Below are 20,856 nucleotides of genomic sequence, written 5' to 3'. Positions count from 1 at the left end.
AAGAGGTTTAATGTGCTAAGAATTTTTTATTGGGAATGTAACTAGATCATCTGACATTTATTACTTTGTGGTATTGAAGTAATTAACTTTCTAAGTACTCAACAAAATAAATGAATAAGAAAACAAAACAGCTCAGTGCTTTAGAATGCCCACTTCTGGGACCTGAAGTGGTGTTCCAGCACTGGACGATATCTGCTTTGTGAATTAATGACAGAGTGGTGATTTTTAGGCAGTTTTCCACATCCATTGAGATAAATACATGGCTGTTAAATGATGATAAAATCTGAAAACATTGTCACATTGTACCATGTAATATACACTAGATACAAGCAGGAGGGCTACATAGATTTCTCCATTGGGCGAACTGCTGGTAGCTTCAAAATCCCTTTGGTACTGGTGGCCCCATCATAATAATAACCCGTAGAAATGTATGGTTGGTTCTCTGCATCATTGGGAACTGTCATACGAGTCCCAACCTGGCATCAGCTGGAAAGCAGTAGAGTGGATGGATGGGAAATCAAATAAAAAGTTATTAAAAATTCTTAGAATACTCAGTCTATTGTTGTTGCAAACATGACAATCATGTTAACATCATACATAATGTCTAACCAAGAGATAGGAATTCAGTTGATCAATCTCATAGCAAATTCTTGTTGATAATGAAGGTGCTTTCCAACCTAGTCTTGATGAATTCTTCATCTACAAACCAGCAGATTGCTTCAGGTATGGCATCAGTATAAGAGAAGAATGTTATAGAAGAACATATTACTGAGTAATTTTGTTGTTGTCATTATAGTTGCCCCAAGCAGAAATATTGTGGCAAACTGAAGTAATCAAATTTCTAAGTAGCTAACCAGATAAATGAATAATAAACTCAAGTAAAAAAAATTTGTAACTTGCACATCAGCCCTATCTATTGTTTATTTTATGTTCAGAAAATCGTGCAGCAGTATATAACTTTTGTGTAAGGTTATTTCTTTAAAACAGTGTATGTTTAATGTTCTAAGTTCCTTTTGTCATTGGCAATAAGTTAAAATTTTGATGCATTTTATTTGCAGCAGCTGCACCCCTGCCTCAGGATGGTGAAGTGATATACAAGGACTGGGTTTTTATCAACTATACATTCAAGAGATTTGAAGGACTGACCCAACGGGGTATTCCAACCAAAAAGTAGTTACTGTGATAGGTACTTAAAATGTTGTGCAGCACTTGGATCAAGTGATGCTTCCTGTTGTCTCAGAAGATAAGTTTTGAGAGGGTGCTCCACAGCTCACCCAGTGTACCTTCGTGAAAGTAAAATAAATAAATAATAATGATAACAATAAAAATAGTGTAAGTTATAGTTCCCAGATGTAAGGTACAACATATAATGAAGAGAAAGGCTTGGAGAAAATTTGTGATGCAGTCTTGTCCATTGTGATAACTAGGTTAGTTACTATCCACTAATATGCACTGGGTACTGAGTGAACATTTTTAGGATTAAAACAAATAGGTATGTGCAAGAATAGTTCCCACACACTTGTTACAGTTTTAGAAAAGTGATAGAAAAGAGATCACATACAGTTTTTAATGATATTGATCAGAAGTAATTTCTGCAGTGCTTAAGAAACATTATAAGTTCTTATTACTTTATTTGTATAGATGTGAGGTTTTAATTTAATAGTAAAAATGTGACAATAGCCAGAGTGTGTGGTTTGATTGGTTTCAGAACTGAGCTGTGCCAGTTTTTTGGAAAACATTTATGTAAATGGCTCTTGAGTTAATTGGCACTTCAGCGTCAAACTTCGCTATTCTGAGACATCCATTTACTTGCTTGTTTTGTATTACATTTCATTTAATATTAAGAGTCATATAAAATGTGATAGTTTCTTACACACAGATTGATCAAATAACAATGTTATAAAAATGAGGGATGCACTCTGGGGAAAACCTATTATTTGTTCCCATTAGGACTTGAAGAATGTCTGTCACCTGTTTGTTGGGATTTTATGGAAATGTGTATAAACTAATGAAAAAAACTCTCAAATCCACTATCTCACTTGAGTGCCCATGGAGCCTCTTGAAGAACAGCATGCTGTATTTGTAAATTTGCACTTTGAAACTGATAATCTGTTACATTAAAATGTACTTTATCTGGATGTGTAGTAGTTGTGCAGTGTCTGCTTCAATTGCATATTAGCTTTTCATTGGTGTTGTGACTAATGCTTTTGCAGTTAGAACAACAATATGCCAGTTTTAAATAAATAAATTAATGGCATCAGAGGTTTCAGATTACTGATCGGTGAATTAAAGATTATTAGAAGGTCCTACCGTGGCAGTCTCAGATAATATTTTCTGTTTTGCAACATTTGAAAATTTGCAGCTGCCTGAAGGCCCAACAGAAAGTATACAAATGAAATTAAGATTCAGAAAATGTCCCTCCAAATAGTTGCTGCAGTTAGGTTCTCTCTCTCTCTCTCTCTCTCTCTCTCTCTCTCTTTTTCTCTCTCTGTGTTATCCTTTCCTTTTCCTCTACTTCTGTGTTTCCCATCCTAGAAGCTGACAATGTTAGTGACATAACACATTACAGCTTTTTTAAAAAATTGATTAACCTATTTATTTATCATCCAAGAGTGCTTAACTTTTTAATAATAGAAGTCACTGACAGTTTTTGGACAGTAATAATGTCAATCTGAGAAGCTTTTGTTAATTTCATCCTGTTTCACATAGGACTCAAATGTTTTTGAAATGATCATTATTTCACCAAAAGAATATTAATTTTTGCATGTATGCACGACAGAAACCTTAAATTTTATTCTAAAATAATACTGTGTGATTGATGGCCTTTCTTTTTTTGTATTAGATATTGAAAGTGTGTGTGTGTGTGTGTGTGTGTGTGTGTGTGTGTGTGTGTGTGTGTGTGTGTGTGTGTGTTTTCAAGCTCTCTACTGTATTAACACTGGGAAACCAGTTACGAGAATGTGTTGCTATTCCTTTTACGTGATTTTGTTTTGAATATGATCAGAAAGTTGATAATGTATTTTTCTCTTTTGTGTTATTTATTACTTTTTATTATTACCTGTTGTTTGTAAAACCCTTTGTTGTAAATATGTATTTCAATGTTTCTGTAAAACAGCAGAATGAAAAAAATCTGTGACAAATTAAAGTTGTTGTTTGTGTTTGAAAGTGCCAGTTTTTGTGTCAATGGTTACTTGACCTTCGTTGCACAGCACCACATTTTTATCATCAATCTATATTCATTTACACTTTTACATGGATGAACAATGGTAGCTACATGGAAAAAGTTCTGCCATTTCCCTTATTTGTGTTTTCTAATGTAACTGAAACATCTACTTTTATCTGCAATTGAGTGTGTGCGTGTAAATTGCCCAGTACTTACGATCTCTTACATTATGTTGCTGTGGTATTGACAGGTTATTCTATGCATCAATCTCGCAAGTGCAAGAGAATTATTAGTTTCAAGCATCCATTGACATGATCTTTTGGTAATTTAACAGATTGTTTTTCTGTCTGTTATCTACTTTTATGGCTGTACAATGTAATTAATTAGTCATTAATTTGTGTACAAATTGTGTATAATAAGTATATAATATATGTGTTGTTTTCCAAAATTGTTTCATAAGAGTATGTGTGTATATTTCTCCTCTGTACGTTATGTGTGAGTGGAAAGAGGAAGGGACAACTGGTGGTGATTTTTGTTTATATTCATTGGAAGAGATAAACATCATAAATTACAACCAATTACAAGCAAATACTTCGGAATCTCATTTGATGATTATGTTTAATTTTTCCTTCAACAGTGTTAAATGTAACTTAAATTAGTGGCACTAAAAGTAAATGTGTAGCAAAAATTTTGCAGAAAATTATTTTCATTGATTTTTGGATTTATTAAATGAGCTATGCTGGATTTTTGTAAACTGTTATTAAACAGAACCTGTCAACATGAAAATTATATTTTATGCTTTTAATAACTACACTTGTGTTTTTTTATATTTAGGCAATTCAGAAAACTGAAATGGTGTTCCAGAAAATCAGAGTATGTCCCCTTTCATTCCTTCATGTCTTATTGGCAAAATGAACTTAGTCTCAGTTTGTAGAGCTAATATTTAAATCTTAACTTCATGAAATTCTTAAAATTACTTCATATGTGCATGCTGCATACAGGCATTATTAGCAATTAAATGCTAAATGTTTATTCTCTTGTTAAGACCAAGTGAGGTAGCACATGAATGAGAAAATGAGTAAAGAGCTTAACAGCGATTTCCTTATTGTCCTTAGTAGCGAGTCATTTTGCTGTTACCTAGTTCTATGACAAGATCTTAAACAATGTACGTAACACAGTATGTAGTGAATTTGATGGGTTTTCACATTTATTATTACTCGTAGCAACATGATGACCATCTAGGGGCCACAAACAATGCAACACTTATTTTTCCTTGGCCAGTTTTGGTTGAAAAATGAGGAATTCATTGTGGGACAAGGTGGAATATTCTCACTTCAGCCCCTATAGTTTCATGGCCTTCAGAATGACGACTAATGGAGATGCAGTCCAAGCAGAGAGAACTGTCACCGAGTTTCTTTTGGTAGAAAACAAACATCATTGCCAAATATCTACGTAGACATGGCAGTGAATAAAAGCACACTGAGTCGTTGGTTGAGCCATCTGCCATGGCAACGAGGTTGCTTAGACCTGTCTCCCATGTGCTGGCTGGCCGCATACAACTGTGACTCCTACAATGTTGGAGTGTGCGAACACACTCATTCAAGGTGATAGACGGATCACAATCAAACACCTCACTGATCAACTGGAGGTCTCTGTTTGTAATGCTGGCACACTAGTCCACAAGTTAGGATACTCAGATCTGTGTGCCCGTTGGAATCCATCCTATAGCCCGGATCCATCTCTTCGGCCCAATTAAGGGTGAACTCTGCAAGAAGCGGTGTTTGGATGATGGTCAGGTTACTGATGCAGCAAGACACACACTCAGATGTCCACCAGTAGAGTGGTAGCTTGCACACATCTAGGCACTCCCGGAAAGGTGGTGTAAGGCTGTCACCTTGAATGGAGATTATGTTGAAAATAGGTTTTGTAGCCAAAAGAGTGGGGAATAATATGGTGTATTGGAATCTTGAATAAAAGCAACCTACTTAAAGGGAAAAAAGTGTGTTGCATTACTTGTTGAGCGCTCCTCATAGAACACAACTGATTGGTAGACACTTCAGCTATGAAACATTCGAACAGTTGCAAGATTTTTACAGTGCACTTTCACAGGCGAGTTCTGAAGGATGAATATCACAAAGTTTGATTTGATAACACAATCATTGTACACAACACATTTTCTGGTATCTATTAGCAAAACACAGATGTTTATCTTGTTGACATGGAGAAATTAATAAAGTAAATAAGGCAGATTTTGAACAAAGAGTTGATAACTGGTTGATAGGCAGAGACTATTCTTGCATAGATGTTATCGTGAAAGTTTTGAAATGTTATCTCTCGATGAGATAGAGCCTACATGTTAACAAGAGGAGTGATATGGATGTGCTGTTTAGCTGAATTCTACCCAAGGACTTCGACATCTAGTACATAGGGTCCCATTTTCTGTAGGGATATATAAAGACAGGGTGTGGATTCATTGTGAAACCGGCAATTATATTATAGTTTATAATTCTGCGATGGTCAAATTTAACATTTATCTATTTAGCAAATTTAGATTAACTGTGTATTAGTTAATTAGCAACACATTAAAGTCAGATGTACTGTTTTGACTGATACAGTTTTGACTGATACAATGTAAACCTATGCGATCGAATACCGGGTTTCAAGTAAAAACTCTCAGGTTTTAGTTTCTCTATATAAGTCAAATTTTTAATTAATGGCTAATTTGATTAATCAAAGGTACTAACTTATTGAAAAAGGGAACAAAAATATAATGTCAAATGGGAAATATATAAGCCTATGGCTCAAATAAGAAAACTGTTTCCAGGTGTGACAAAATTTTAACTGTGGATAATTACTTAGTTAATGAGTTTTTGGAAAAAAATAAGCTGGTTACTGAAAACTGCAAAATTAGGGCTATCCAGTGAGACAGGTCTTTTATGAATAAATTGTTATTAGACCACACTATCTCGATGATTACCTGCTAATGGAAAAAATTCAATTACTGGTTTATCCCAAAAGAAAATGTTTTATGGGAAACTAACATTGGGAACAGCAGATAGTAGAATATAATGTCAATAAATAATAAGATTACATGAAATACTGCACAAATAATAACTGGGAATTTTGTATAAACATAGTACTTGCATTATGTGCATAAGTGGAATCAGTTGGCAGGCTGGGGAGGGGAGAAAAACCCTTATTTAAAGTAGTAAATCCCCTGTGCCACATGTCAACTGAGCTCACAGTCAAATAGACAGGAATTCAAACTGCCATTTAACCATCCACATGTACAGTTTCATTACGTTTGTACCTGACTTAAGGATATTTGTCGTGATTCTTTCGTGGAGGAGACGGGTGATTCCCTTCTTCCATCCAAGCCTGTGCTCTGTCTCTAATTACTTTGACGTTGGTAAGACACTAAACCCTAATTTTCTTTTCTTCCTTCTTTCTTATGGTTACCAGGTGAAGTTTGCTTTGCTGTATCATATAATTATAGTGGCATTTCATTTATATTGATGATGATCTCACATAGTCAAGTCAGCCTTGCGACAGTCACCTTGTTGGGGTGTGCTAGTCGAGACTGAGCGAAGTGGTGCAGCGGTTATCAACCTTGACTCCCATTTGGTAGGATAACAGTTCAAACCCACATCCAGCCATCCTGATTTAGGTTTTCTGTGATTTCCTAAATCGCTTCTGGCAAATGCCAGGATGGTTCCTTTGATAGGGCACAGCTGATTTCCTTCCCTATTCTTCCTTCATCTGATGGGACTGATGACCATGCTGTTTGGTCCTCTCATCAAAACCAACCAACCATAAGCCAAGTGTGTTGCTGGTGTACTTGGCATCGATCTTCAATGGTGCACACTGTTTGTCCAATATATATCTTGCTGCACTGGCACAGAATCTGATGTACCCTGAACTCCTACAGACCGAGGCCATCTTTGATAATCCCCAGTAATGCTCACATTTCATTGGGCAGGCAAAAGCTAGTTCTTACATGGTGCCTTATCAGTGTGCACCTGAGTTTTCCTTTTAGTGTACTGGTGTATGATATAAAGGGCATGGCTAGCTCTTCCTGCTCAATTTCTTCCATCTTCACAGGTTGTATTGTGTGGTGTCATGCGACTACTGCCCTTCAGAGTATCCATTTTTTTGGAACACATTTATGAGGTGTTCCAGTGCCTGGGGCAGACTGCCTGTGTCTGAAATGGTGTGTGGCCTGTGTACCAGTGTTTTTAGCACCCCATTCTTCTGCACAGTGGTGGTAGCATGCAAAGACATGTCAGAATGCATTTTCTTTGATACACACCTTGACCCAGGATGCTATCAGCTCTTCTGCTGACCAGAAATGGTAGTCTTCCTTCTTCTTTGGTCTCCATAGTGAATTCAATGTGGGATGTAAGGAGTTCAGATGTACAAGGAAGTAAAGGAGTTTGCCCTTTACATGGGGCCACATGACAAATGTGTCATCCACATAACCGAAAAAGCAAATGAGTTTCCATGCAGATGATGTGAGGGACTCTTCTTCAAAGTGCTCCATATATAAATTCACAACTACTGGGGAGAGTGGTCTGCCCAGTGTGACTCCTCTTTCTGTGTGTTCATACTATTCTCCATTAAATAGCAAATACGTGGATGTTAGGATGTGCCTGAAAGGATTGGTGGTCTTCTCATCAAATTTCTGATGAATGAGTTTTATTGACTCACATAGACACCCTGGTGAATGATAAAAAAACATCAAAGCTCACTGTGATATCTAAGTCCCTCGGCCTGAAGTTGCTGAGCTGTTTCACAAAATCCACAGAATTGCAGATGTGACGTGAGCTTTTACCCACCTAAGGACGTAGTATCTCTATCAGGTATTTTACAGCCAATATGTAGGAGCTTCAGATGTTACTGAGAAGGGGACTTAATGGCACTCCATTTTTGCGGACCACGGGGAGTCATAGTCTTAGCGATACATGTCCTTGTTGTGACAATTCCGTGATGATCCTCTCTAGTAACTCCTGATTCCTTGAGAAGTGCCCGGGTCTTGTTATCTGCCTTCTTCGTGGGGTCAGCATTGATCTTTCTGTAGGAGTCTTCATTTAATAGGCTGTGCGTCTTCTCTGAGTAGTCCTCATGGACAAGAACAACAGTGGCATTGCCTTTGTCGCGAGGTAAGATAACAATCTCGGGGCACTCTTTTAGATTCTAAATGATTGTCCTTTCTTTGCTGGTAATGTTTGACTTTGTAGTCTTAGTTTTTGTCAGAGCATGCAAAGTTTCATGATCTACTACTTCTGCTGCTGCTGGTAGTAGTTGCATGACAACCTGTTAAACAGCAGTGACAGTGTCAAAGACCAATGTGAACTTACAGGTAGGGGACAGAGTTAAGTTTCCTCTCCAGAACTGGAATGGCATTATCTCTCAGCTGCATCTTAGTTAGATTGATGACAGTCTAGCATGGGGCCTTCAGTGATGGTTCGTCAACATGACATGAAAATTTTGTTGCTTGACATCCTGTAAGCTTCCTGTGAGCAGAAAGGCTGTCACCCAGCTAACACCATCAATCCAGTCACAGGTCCAAGAGTTAAAATGATTGGCCAGTTGTAAACATAGTTTAAAAAGTTCCTGGGAATTATACTCAAGACTCCAATGGGTAAAGTGTACCCTCACATGTACCAATGCAAGGGTGGCCCTCTTCTCGAATCTCCTAGATGTCTTTCGCCCACCCAATAAAACCTCAGCCTTAGTGGTGTGTGTCAGAAATGACCTCAGTTAGCGGAAGACTGAGGTGTATTATTCCATGGCAATGTGACAGGATGTATATTGGACACACATTGCGTACCATCAAAGTTTGATGCCGACGACACCAGCACACACTTGACTAATGTACTCCAACAAGTCAGTGGTTGCAGAGCACTGTTCATCAGAGAATCATGCTATGGAACACGAACCAGCAGGACTTCAGCGCAGACTTCTAAATGTGGGAAAAGTGTCACTAGAGAAGCAATCGAAATTCGCACCAGGGATAATCTAATAAATCCAGATTGAAGCTATAATCTTAGGAAGGCTTGGAAACCAACACTGGGTATAATTAAGGAGACACTCAGCAAACACAACTGACAACCAGGCTAGACAGAGCAGCTTCGTTGACGCTACCACAGGTACCGACGCAAGCGTCTCCACAACTACTGATGTGTGCTCTCGAGTGCAGGCTGTGGAGGGAATGGCTCAGGGTGGTGAGGGCCCTGCACCCTCAAGTGCTCAATTTGCCAGTGTACCTGACAATAGAGACATCTCTGATCACTGAAATATTGTGCCCATTGGGCACAATGGACTGGCACTGCACTCATAGACTCTTCAATCAACAAATATGCAGGGAGAAATTGAATAATGTATTTTTGTTTGTTGCAAACGTGTGCAGATGTATATAAAAAATTATTACAATGAAAGGCTGCACATACCACAGCCCTCGACAACAGAAAAGGAAATGGGTAGGCAATTTATGAACTGAACTGAGAGAACCTCTGATGGTCGGATCCTGTGATTATTGTATCAGCCTCTTGCTGAGTGTTTTTTATTAATCTTATCACCATAAGAAAGAAATGTAAAAGACAGTGACACAAATATAAATATTTAGGGAATTATTGTTGCTTTATTTCATGCATTTAGGTGAAACAGGTCTTCAATCATTCAGGTTAGTCATTGTTGAGTCTTGTGCTGCTGTTATTTTACAAAAATTAGAGAAGTATTGTGTGTAAATGTAGAATGTCAGAATCATACAGTAATGTCATATGTAACTGTGGTCAATGTTTGAAATGGGTAATTTTTGTTGGGATGGGAGGGGGGGAGCGGTAGGGAGGAAGGAAAGAGGATGAGGGAGAAAAAGTGGAGCAAGGTGGGTTAGATAGGGGGGGGAGGTGAGAAGGCAGGAAAGGTGAGTGATATGTATGTAATCATTTCAATGGGTTTATATTTACTAAAAGATTATAGAAACGAGTTCAAAAAAGAGACTTATTCTACAACTATAAAAAGTAAAATTATGTCATTTTTTTTTATTAAAATCGTGTATAGGACAATGAGGGATGGACTTATTGAGCATATTTAATAATATTGGGAAAAAACATTATAGTAACTTGCGTAAAATAAAAAAAATAAGAATTACCATTAAAATATTAAGCATGTAGAACAATGGGTGTGTGAATTGCAAAAAGTATGAAATAGTAAATTGAATTAACTGTAAAACATTGAAAGTGTAGAAAGCAGATAAAAATTATAAAAAGGAAACAATGCACAGCACCTAAAGTTACAGAAATAAGATATGGCAGTTATGGTTAATTGGGTTTGCTTCTGCATGGTGGTGGTATATGGTGTGCAGTTTTACAGTATGTATAGGAGACAGTATGCACGTGCTGGCTTGCTGCTAGGATTGTGTGTGAACTGATGAACTGAAGCTGTCACCTCTCGGTGAGTGGGGCTGTTGCTTATAGGTGTGTTTTTTCAAGGTGGAAGATTGGAAGAGACCTTCAGAGTTTCCAAAAATGCACTGTTAATAATACAATTCTGGAGATTTAATGTGTTGCAGACTCTGGAAAACAGTGTGAGGAAATGTCAATTTCTTCCAGCACACTCAGCTGGTGTCCTGTATTTTCATTCTGTAAGACTTCCAGATGCTTATCAGTGATTCCAACAGATTACTTCAGTGTTAGAAGATGTTCGCCAACTGCTGTTTTATTACTGTCAATTTAAGTTTGCCATTTGAATTATATTTCAAACATCCTGCTTGTTTGACCTACATAAACTTTTGGACAGTTAACACCCTTCAGGTTATATACACCTGCTGAAATGAATTTTGAGGTTGTTTTTCCTTGTGATGCTTCAATCTGAAGTGAAGAATGTCATTAGTCTTAAAGCCTATACACAAACTGGTACTAAAAAATTGCCTACTAATTATTTCTGACATTCATCCTGTATATCTCATAGGCATGTACACAATGTTCTTGTCTTCTGGTGCATTTATTAGTATACTACCATTGATTTTACATTATTGTTGTCTTTTGATTTTCAGTAGCAACTTCGTTAATGTTGAAACCATATAACTCTTGTTTACTGCAGTTTGGTTTGTAATAGATTTCTTTGTTCCTCTCTTGTTCACTTAAAGCAAGTTTTAATAGTCTATTGGTTACAGATCGAAAATATGCCATACTGATTCTCTCAGCATGCCAAGACTTCTAATCAGTAACAATGTCTGCACTGATCTGTTTTTTGTACACATAAAACTTTTGTTTGCCTGCCTCTCTTCTAACCAATATTGAGTTAATAGATGTCTCTTTTATTTTTGTGCTCAACTGTAAATCTAACTTTTCGGGTGAATAGCAGTCAGTCTCTCAGACATCACTTTGATCTCCTATTATTTACGAAATATGGTCATCCACATAAAATAATGTTGGAGAACTTCCCTAGCTATTTCAGAATTGTTTGTGAAAACTTGGTGTTCCAAACGAGCAAGGAAAATGTCATCCATAATGTCCTCTAGGGAATTTCCTATGGCTAAATCATCAGGTTGGTGGTGTATTTTTGCCATTACAAGTAAAATAATTGTCGGATAATGTCTTCCTAGTAGCTACACTATGTTTAATATTTCTCCTGTTGCCTTTTTTTTTATGTTTTATAGGGTTGTTCTTTATTATTTGTAATTTTTTTGCAAACAGGTTCTGTAGTGTATAATTCACCAGATCTAAGGAGATAAAGATGGAATGAGCTAATGTGACTGTATCCTTAAGGGGCTCCGGAAAGGCTCAAAATCATGAAAAGTTCAATTTTTACTTTTTTGCGTTTTCTGAATCTGCAGACTATTACCTTTTAATAGATATATAATTTATTCAATTCCGAAGACTACAACTATTTTTAAATTTTTTTTGAAATGTGTTCTACATGGGCGTGACCCACTGTGGCGCTGTTAAACTGCTGTCAAATGGTGTTATTATTAACGTCCGTGTTCATCAGGTACATTTTAGTGATGTGAGATAAAGTATGTGTTGTGGCTAACCTGTGATGGTTCAATATATATCACTGGTGTGATTGTCGATTGTTTCATGTTTATTTACTCTGTCGTTATCTCGAAAATATTCGTAATTAATTCTGTTTCTTGAGTCTCTGTTTTGTTGAAGTATAATAATGAGTAAAAGTAAAGTTATTAGAAATCCTCTGAAGGCTTTTAAGAAAAGGAGAAATGTTGGAAAGCCAAAGGTATGTGTTATTACTGTAAACAATAAAGACGATAACCAAGTGAGTGAACCTAACCTCTCAAGTACACCTGCCCATAGCAGTCAAAATGGGAAAGAAAATACTTCACAGAAGAAGCTTGGTTCAATGAGTGAAAACTATGAATGTTTTATGGGCGAATCGGATGTGAATGAAATATTTGATATGTCGGTTCTCAAAGGAATTTTTTCAAACTGTGTAAGATGTATTCATTGTAGTGAAGTTGGTCTGGAACTCTCCATAATAAAGCACGTAGGACTTGCTAGTGAAATACAACTGAAATGTGATAAGTGTTCATACATGACCACCTTTTGGAACAGTGTTGCAGTAACTGCAACTGAAGAAAATGGTAGCAAAATCTACGAACACAACAACGAGCGATGCTTGCTTTAGACAAGGAACGCCTTCGGGCTGCAGACAGGGCTGTAAAGGGTCTAGAAATACAAGCAAGAGTAAACAGGAGGAGGAACAAGAGGAAGCTGGAGGAGGAGTTTGCAGAGGATGGAGATAATCTATCCTATGGACCTGGAATGCACTAAAAAGTTAATCCAATCTTTGTCGCTCGATTCCCAAAACTTTTATTTTCTCATACTAATTACATGTTTTCTAAGGATCTTCCAAACATATTTGTTTCAAACTTTCAGTAAATGTTACACAGTACCTTCTGCATAATTTAACACAGCCTTTTTCCAAAAAACTGTATATTTTTGAATATATAAATAAAAAATTGCAAAACATGTTGTGAATTTTCATTACAATTGAAAAAAAATCATCTTTAATAACTGAACTAAAATTTTGTAAAATCCCTGTGTTAAGTTATAGCCCATATTCCAATAAATAATCTGTAAAAAGTTCAACTTCCTACCTCAAATACTTTGTGAGGAAAGATGTAATTTATAAGCGTTATTTTAACATTGCAAGTATAGGGCGTTCCGGAGCCCCTTAACTTTGTCTGCAAACCTATTCGTATTTTTTAAGCTCTACTGCTTGTAAAGCATATACAGCATTTTTAAAATTCGTGTTAGAAATACATTGATAGGAGCATCAGGTTTCTGTCTCTGGTTAGATATAAGGATGGATTTGCCCTTTTTGGGAAGCTTTACGTGTGCATGTGGGTCTGGCATTTGCGTTTTCATGACTATATACAATTTTTTTCTTTATCAGAAAATAAAAAATCAGAGTTTAACATTTTGTGTTGATCTTTAGCTGCTTAGTTAATCTCTTTCTGCTGTAAATTATCTATAAATCTATCTGTCATAATGTTGGTTTAGATTTATAGTTCAAATCTTTTGACAGAAGACATTTCCCTTCAGCTTTGAGGGGAATATTGGTGAGATTCGCAAGTATGTTTACTCATGTTTTCTGGCAAAGTAGTATTGTCGTGTTTCCTTCCATCTGTCATAGTCTTTTCATAGGATGCCATGCAGTTACTTTTTCTTTCAGTGTCCACTATATTGTCAGTAGTCTCTCACCACCTGACTAGACGCTATTTTCACTACAGTCAACATACTTGTCATGAGAGAACAACAGATATCCTGATATTTAAAACAATTCTAATATATCATATTTTTAGCTCAAGTTGCACTTTTTGTAGTACACAATATGTTGCTATCTCCATGGATAATCTACAGAATTAAACACAAAGTAAAACCAAGTATATACTTTTCTATTATTTTGCCAGAATCAGAAAAGTATTGTACATTAATGTAGAATTTACCTATATAGTTGCACCAGCAACCTATTGTGTCTGTGACAAGACCACAAAGCTGATTCTATCTTTGCCTCCCTAGATGTGGTGACTTTGTTGCATTCAGTGTGTGGTCTAGATAGATACTCAATGACATTGGAGACTGGAGAAGGTCAGTCCCCTCAGTTAACAGGAGAAGGCTAACTGGATGTTTGAAAGAGTTACGGAACTCAGTCGGGAAATAACTGAACAAAGACAAGACTTGAATAACGGCAGTTTTGATCGTTAATTGCTTGTCAGAGCAAGAGTTGGACATTGACACGAATGAAAGTACACTACTACTGATTGCAAAATCCCACTGAGAGAAATACATGGCGAAGTATGAGCGTGAGCAGAGCCAGAGAGAGAATACTACAAGTCCAGGCCATGGCCCTGACCTACACATCGCCCCTCCTGGACTGTTGTCTGTATTGAACTCCCATTTCGGACGCTGCCACCTCCACCTTTATACTGTGCGGCAGGCCACGCCGCCACTTCCACGTTTGTGCTTCTGGACACCACCCCAGTGTGCCTCTTTTGTGACCACGTACAGTCATCTCCAATGCACTGCCATGCCTCATGGCTCTCCATGGGAGCTCATTCAATACCTCACGAGTCCACACGATATTCCCTGCCATGCCGAAACCAAAGCCCTTCTGGCGGCCTCCTTTGTACTCTGAGTACTTTTTTTTGTTAAGGCTGCTGCTCTGCTGCCTTTGTGGGATTACATTTTGAAAAATGTGACACCTTCAACCCTCTGAGCTAAAATTGTGGATACTATCCCCAGAAACTACAAACATTTGTACAATTTTTTTCATAAATTTTATTCTATTAACGGGGAAACATACACATTTCCTTTATAATAATGTTCAAAAGACACTCACAACTGATTTGAAAATGTCCGTGACAGAAATGCATATAAATCAATCTTTTCCTGTAAGAGAAACATTTTTATTATTTTTACATTTCTCGCTTAATGTCTTTTTACATATTCTAATATCTGAAATAAAGATACAGTTTATTTTATAATATGAGAAATTTCTCCCTCATGAATCATGGACCTTGCTGTTGGTGGGGAGGCTTGCGTGCCTCAGCGATACAGATAGCCGTACTGTAGGTGCAACCATAACGGAGGGGTATCTGTTGAGAGGCCAGACAAACCTGTGGTTCCCGAAGAGGGGCAGCAGCCTTTTCAGTAGTTGCAGGGGCAACAGTCTGGTTGACTGACTGATCTGGCCTTGTAACACTAACCAAAATGGCTTTGCTGTGCTGGTACTGCGAACGGCTGAAAGCAAGGGGAAACTACAGCCATAATTTTTCCTGAGGGCATGAGCTTTACTGTATGGTTAAATGATGATGGCATCCTCTTGGGTAAAATATTCCGGAGGTAAAATAGTCCCCCATTCGGATCTCCAGGCGGGGACTACTCAAGAGGACGTCATTATCAGGAGAAAGGAAACTGGTGTTCAATGGGTCGGAGCGTGGAATGTCAGATCCCTTAATCGGCAGGTAGGCTAGAAAATTTAAGAAGGGAAATGAATAGGTTAAAGTTAGATATAGTTGGAATTAGTGAAGTTCGGTGGCAGGAGGAACAAGACTTCTGGTCAGGTGAATACGGGTTATAAATACAAAATCAAATAGGGGTAATGGAGGAGTAGGTTTAATAATGAATAAAAAAATAGGAGTGTGGGTAAGCTACTACAAACAGCATAGTGAACGCATTATTGTGGGCAAGATAGACATGAAGCCAATGCCTTCTACAGTAGTACAAGTTTATATGCCAACTAGCTCAGCAGATGATGAAGAAATCGATGGGATGTATGATGAGATAAAAGAAATTATTCAGGCAGTGAAGGGAGACGAAAATTTAAGTCATGGGTGACTGGAATTTGAGAGTAGGAAAAGGGAGAGAAGGAAACGTAGTAGATGAATATGGATTGGGGGTAAAAAATGAAAGAGGAAGCCGCCTGGTAGAATTTTGCACAGAGCATAACTTAATCATAGCTAACACTTGGTTCAAGAATCATAAAAGAAAGTTGTATACATGGAAGAATCCTGGAGATTCTAGAAGGTATCAGATAGATTATATAATGGTAAGACAGAGATTTAGGAACCAGGTTTTAAATTGTAAGACACTTCCAGAGGAAGATGTGGACTCTAACCACAATCTATCGGTTATGAACTGTAGATTAAAACTGAAGAAACTGCGAAAAGGTGGGAATTTAAGGAGATGGGACCTGGATAAACTGACTAAACCAGAGGTTGTACAGAGTTTCAGGGAGAGCATAAGGGAACAATTGACAGGAATGGGGGAAAGAAATACGGTAGAAGAGGAATGGGTAGCTCTGAGGGATGAAGTAGTGAAGGCAGCAGAGGATCAAGTAGGTAAAAAGACGAGGGCTAGTAGAAATCCTTGGGTTACAGAAGAAATATTGAATTTAATTGATGAAAGGAGAAAATATAAAAATGCAGTAAATGAAGCAGATAAAAAGGAATACAAAGTCTCAAAAATGAGATCGACAGAAAGTGCAAAATGGCTAAGCAGGGATGGCTAGAGGACAAATGTAAGGATGTAGAGGCTTATCTCAATAGGGGCAAGATAGATACTGCCTACAGGAAAATTAAAGAGGCCTTTGGAGAATAGAGAGCCACTTGTATGAATATCAGGAGCTCAGATGGAAACCCAGTTCTAAGCAAAGAAGGGAAAGCAGAAAGGTGGAAGGAGTATATAGAGGGTCTATACAAGGACGATGTACTTGAGGACAATATTATGGAAATGGAAGAGGATGTGGATGAAGATGAAATGGGAGATACGAACTTCGTGAAGAGTTTGACAGAGCACTGAAAGACCTGAGTTGAAACAAGGCCCTGGGAGTAGACAACATTCCATTGGAACTACTGATGGCCTTGGGAGAGCCAGTCCTGACAAAACTCCACCATCTTGGTGAGCAAGATGTATGAGACAGGTGAAATAACCTCAGCCTTCAAGAAGAACGTAATAATTCCAATCCCAAAGAAAGCAGGTGTTGACAGATGTGGAAAATTACCAAACTATCAGTTTAATAAGTCACGAATGCAAAATACTAACTCGAATTCTTTACAGACAAATGGAAAAACTGGTAGAAGCGGACCTCGGGGAAGATCAGTTTGGATTCCGTAGATATATTGGAACACGTGAGGCAATACTGGCCCTATGACTTATCCTAGAAGCTAGATTGAGGAAAGGCTAACCTACATTTCTAGCATTTGTAGACTTGGAGAAAGCTTTTGACAATGTTGACTGGAATACTCTCTTTCAAATTCTGAAGGTGGCAGGAGTAAAATACAGGGAGCGAAAGGCTATTTACAATTTGTACAGAAAGAAGATGGCATGAAAGGGAAGCAGTGGTTGGGAAGGGAATCAGACAGGGTTGTAGCCTCTCCCCGATGTTATTCAATCTGTATATTGAGCAAGCAGTAAAGGAAACAAAAGAAAAATTCGGAGTAGGTATTAAAATTCATGGAGAAGAAATAAAAACTTTGAGGTTCGCCGATGACATTGTAATTCTGTCAGAGACAGCAAAGGACTTGGAAGAGCAGTTGAATGGAATGGATAGCGTCTTGAAAGGAGGATATAAGATGAACATCAACAAAAGCAAAACGAGGATAATGGAATGTAGTCGAATTAAGTCGGGTGATGCTGAGGGAATTAGATTAGGAAATGAGACACTTAAAGTAGTAAAGGAGTTTTGCTATTTGGGGAGCAAAATAACTGATGATGGTCGAAGTAGAGAGGATATAAAATGTAGACTGGCAATGGCAAGGGAAGCGTTTCTGAAGAAGAGAAATTTGTTAACATCGAGTATAGATTTAAGTGTCAGGGAGTCATTTCTGAAAGTATTTGTATGGAGTGTAGCCACATATGGAAGTGAAACATGGACGATAAGTAGTTTGGACAAGAAGAGAATAGAAGCTTTCAAAATGTGGTGCTACAGAAGAATGCTGAAGATTAAATGGGTAGATCACATAACTAGTGAGGAGGTATTGAATATAATTGTGGAGAAGAGGAGTTTGTGACACAACATGACAAGAAGAAGGGGCCGGTTGGTGGGACATGTTCTGAGGCATCAAGGGATCACAAATTTAGCATTGGAGGGCAGCATGGAGGGTAAAAATCGTAGAGGGAGACCAAGAGATGAATACATGAAGCAGATTCAGGAGGCTGTAGGTTGCAGTAAGTACTGGGAGATGAAGCAGCTTGCACAGGGTAGAGTGGTATGGAGAGCTGTATCAAACTAGTCTCAGGACAGAAGAACACCACAACAACAACAACAACATGAGAAATTTAATTTTATCCTATCCATGCTCTACAAAGATGATGTGACTTACCAAACGAAAGTGCTGGCACGTCGATAGACGCACAAACATACACACAAAATTCAAGCTTTCGCTACCAACGGTTGCTTCGTCAGGAAAGAGGGAAGGAGAGGGAAAGACGAAAGGATGTGGGTTTTAAGGGAGATGGTATGGAGTCTTTCCAATCCCGGGAGCGGAAAGACTTACCTTGGGGGAAAAATGGACAGGTATACACTCGCGCGCGCGCACACACACACACATCCATCTGCACGTACACATATTTTTCTACAGTAATCATTACCCATTGTTTTGCACTGACGTTTAAAACAGCCTTTGCAATGTTTACAATATCTGCATTGACAACACATAAACATGAAATATCACAAGTACAAACAGTCATTCAGTGTCAGATTTCATAAGATTTTCACCACTGTTATACCAGACAATATACTCCTAAATATAAATAAAATATTGCAGAAAATGTAAAAAAAAAAAAAATAATAATCAACTGAACTGAAATATTAAATCACATCTCTTTCGCACAGTCGACACACATCTTTCTGCTGCATTCCAAGCAAACTGGGTGACCACATTTGTTGCACTCCTCTTCTTGGATGCAGGGCACTTCATACATGTCTTCTTTTTGTCCATTCTATCACTTGGTATGCCTTCTCTTGATTGCAGAGTGTCTCCCAGAACTTTTGGGATCATTTCCTTGATATTTCGAGGTAAATTTTGAATTTACAGGCGTCTTCTTAGATGTGGCTCTATCAGCTCCATGGCCAGGCTTTTGGTGAATTTCAGACGATTTAGCATGGGGTTTCCTCTGTAGCACAAATACAGGACAAAACTGTTCACACAACTGATGTTTACAAGTATGTAAAAGACTGACATTGGCCAGCACCTCGTATGTCCATTTGACGAATAATTGGCGCATTTCATGTCGATCAGATCTGCTCCAGATTTCGTTGCATTGTAGAAGCAAATAATATTTGACTTATTTTTTTATGGTATCATTTTCAATTGAATGATGCACTGAAGACACAAGAATTACTGCCTTGTTTCTCTTAGGAACAAATGAAACCAGTGTTGTATTCTCAGAGAATCCATATAATGCTGACCCAAGTGGCTTACATTTATCAGCCAAAACCTCTTGGTGAATTTCGCATTTGTTCTCTCTGACGATTCCTATGTATGCTAGTCCTCTCTTTCTCAGATTACAAATGAGTTCTATAGATGTAAACCATTTGTCAGTGGTAATGTTTCTGTTACTTCCTTCTGTTGGTTTGCACAGACGTAAAACAGCCTGATTTGGTTTAGTAAGTTTTTTCTCTTCTTCTGTCAGGCCACATCCATCACTATCTTTTCCTGAATATATGTAGGCACTGAAGAGGTAAGCGCTTCCAGAGTGTGTCAGGCACACAATTTTTATGCTGTATTTGGCTGGTTTGCTAGGCATATAAACGCAGAAAGTACATTTTCCCCTGAGTGGTATAAACATTTCATCCACTGTAACATTGCCTTTTACACAGTATAATTGCTGAGAATTGAAAATGAATTTCTCAGAAATGTTTGATATTGCAGCTGCATGATCTGACATTTTTCTTTCATCTCTGGTGGTCACATCGTCAAGTCTCAGGCTGCTTAGAAGTATTTCAAAGCACTTTGCTGACATTGTCACCACAAATATAAGATGACCGGTTATATCCTTTTCGAAAAGAGACTACATACCTTTGTGAGATGATTTGAATATTGATGTCATCGTTAGAAGGCCTATGAAAGCTTTGATTTCAGTTTTGTCAGTATCTCTGTAACTGGACGGATTAGTTGTTTCCTGAAACTGTGCCCTTATTGTATTCAGTTTCACGTTTGTATGTAAAACTATTTCATCTACCATGTTCTCCCGTATTTGAGATTTAGTAGGACTTTGTCCCAAATTTCGACTTTTGGCTGTTAGGCCAGGCATTCCTCCTTTCAGAATGTTGTGCTCTCATGTTCTTCTCGTTCTAACAGCCTCAGAACATTACAATTGGAAATTATTTTTGCCAAACAAATACTGTGTTTGCTGTGAGGTATTATCTGTTGTACAGACTGCTCCAGGCTCTTCTTCCAATAAAACATTTTCTTCACTAGTATCACTCCCTGTTTCATGGTGATTATCACCTATCACGAAATCTGGATTGTCGTCAGAATTGTCTAACGTGTCGTCATCGATACCATTTTCCTCTTCATCTAAATCCTGTAACTGCGCTTGCACCTAAGCTTCCAAATATGGATTAGCTGCAGATATGTTACTCTTCTTAGAAAGTCGATCCCTGGCAAATATTACCACTTCATCCAAATAGACGAACAATTTATCACCTTATAGCCCTATCAAAATGGA

The 20,856-nt window shown here is 37.8% G+C and overlaps 1 protein-coding gene across 4 annotated transcripts in view; it reads left to right on the top strand.

Annotated features, from left to right (window-relative positions):
• LOC124794783 (serine/threonine-protein kinase tricornered) overlaps positions 1–3,907 on the top strand; it is a 583,408-nt gene extending 579,501 nt beyond the window's left edge. For all 4 annotated transcript variants that reach the window (XM_047258422.1, XM_047258423.1, XM_047258424.1 and 1 more), the window contains one exon: positions 1,059–3,907. In XM_047258422.1, coding sequence (XP_047114378.1) covers positions 1,059–1,174 — 116 coding nt within the window. In that variant the 3' untranslated portion in view covers positions 1,175–3,907. The remainder of the gene's footprint in view (positions 1–1,058) is intronic.
• The last annotated feature ends 16,949 nt before the right edge of the window (positions 3,908–20,856 follow it).

This window comes from Schistocerca piceifrons, chromosome 4 (assembly GCF_021461385.2).
Source record: "Schistocerca piceifrons isolate TAMUIC-IGC-003096 chromosome 4, iqSchPice1.1, whole genome shotgun sequence".
NCBI lineage: Eukaryota > Metazoa > Arthropoda > Insecta > Orthoptera > Acrididae > Schistocerca > Schistocerca piceifrons.
The sequence above is the reverse complement of the archived record's forward strand: the minus strand, read 5'-3'. Positions and strand labels throughout refer to the sequence as shown.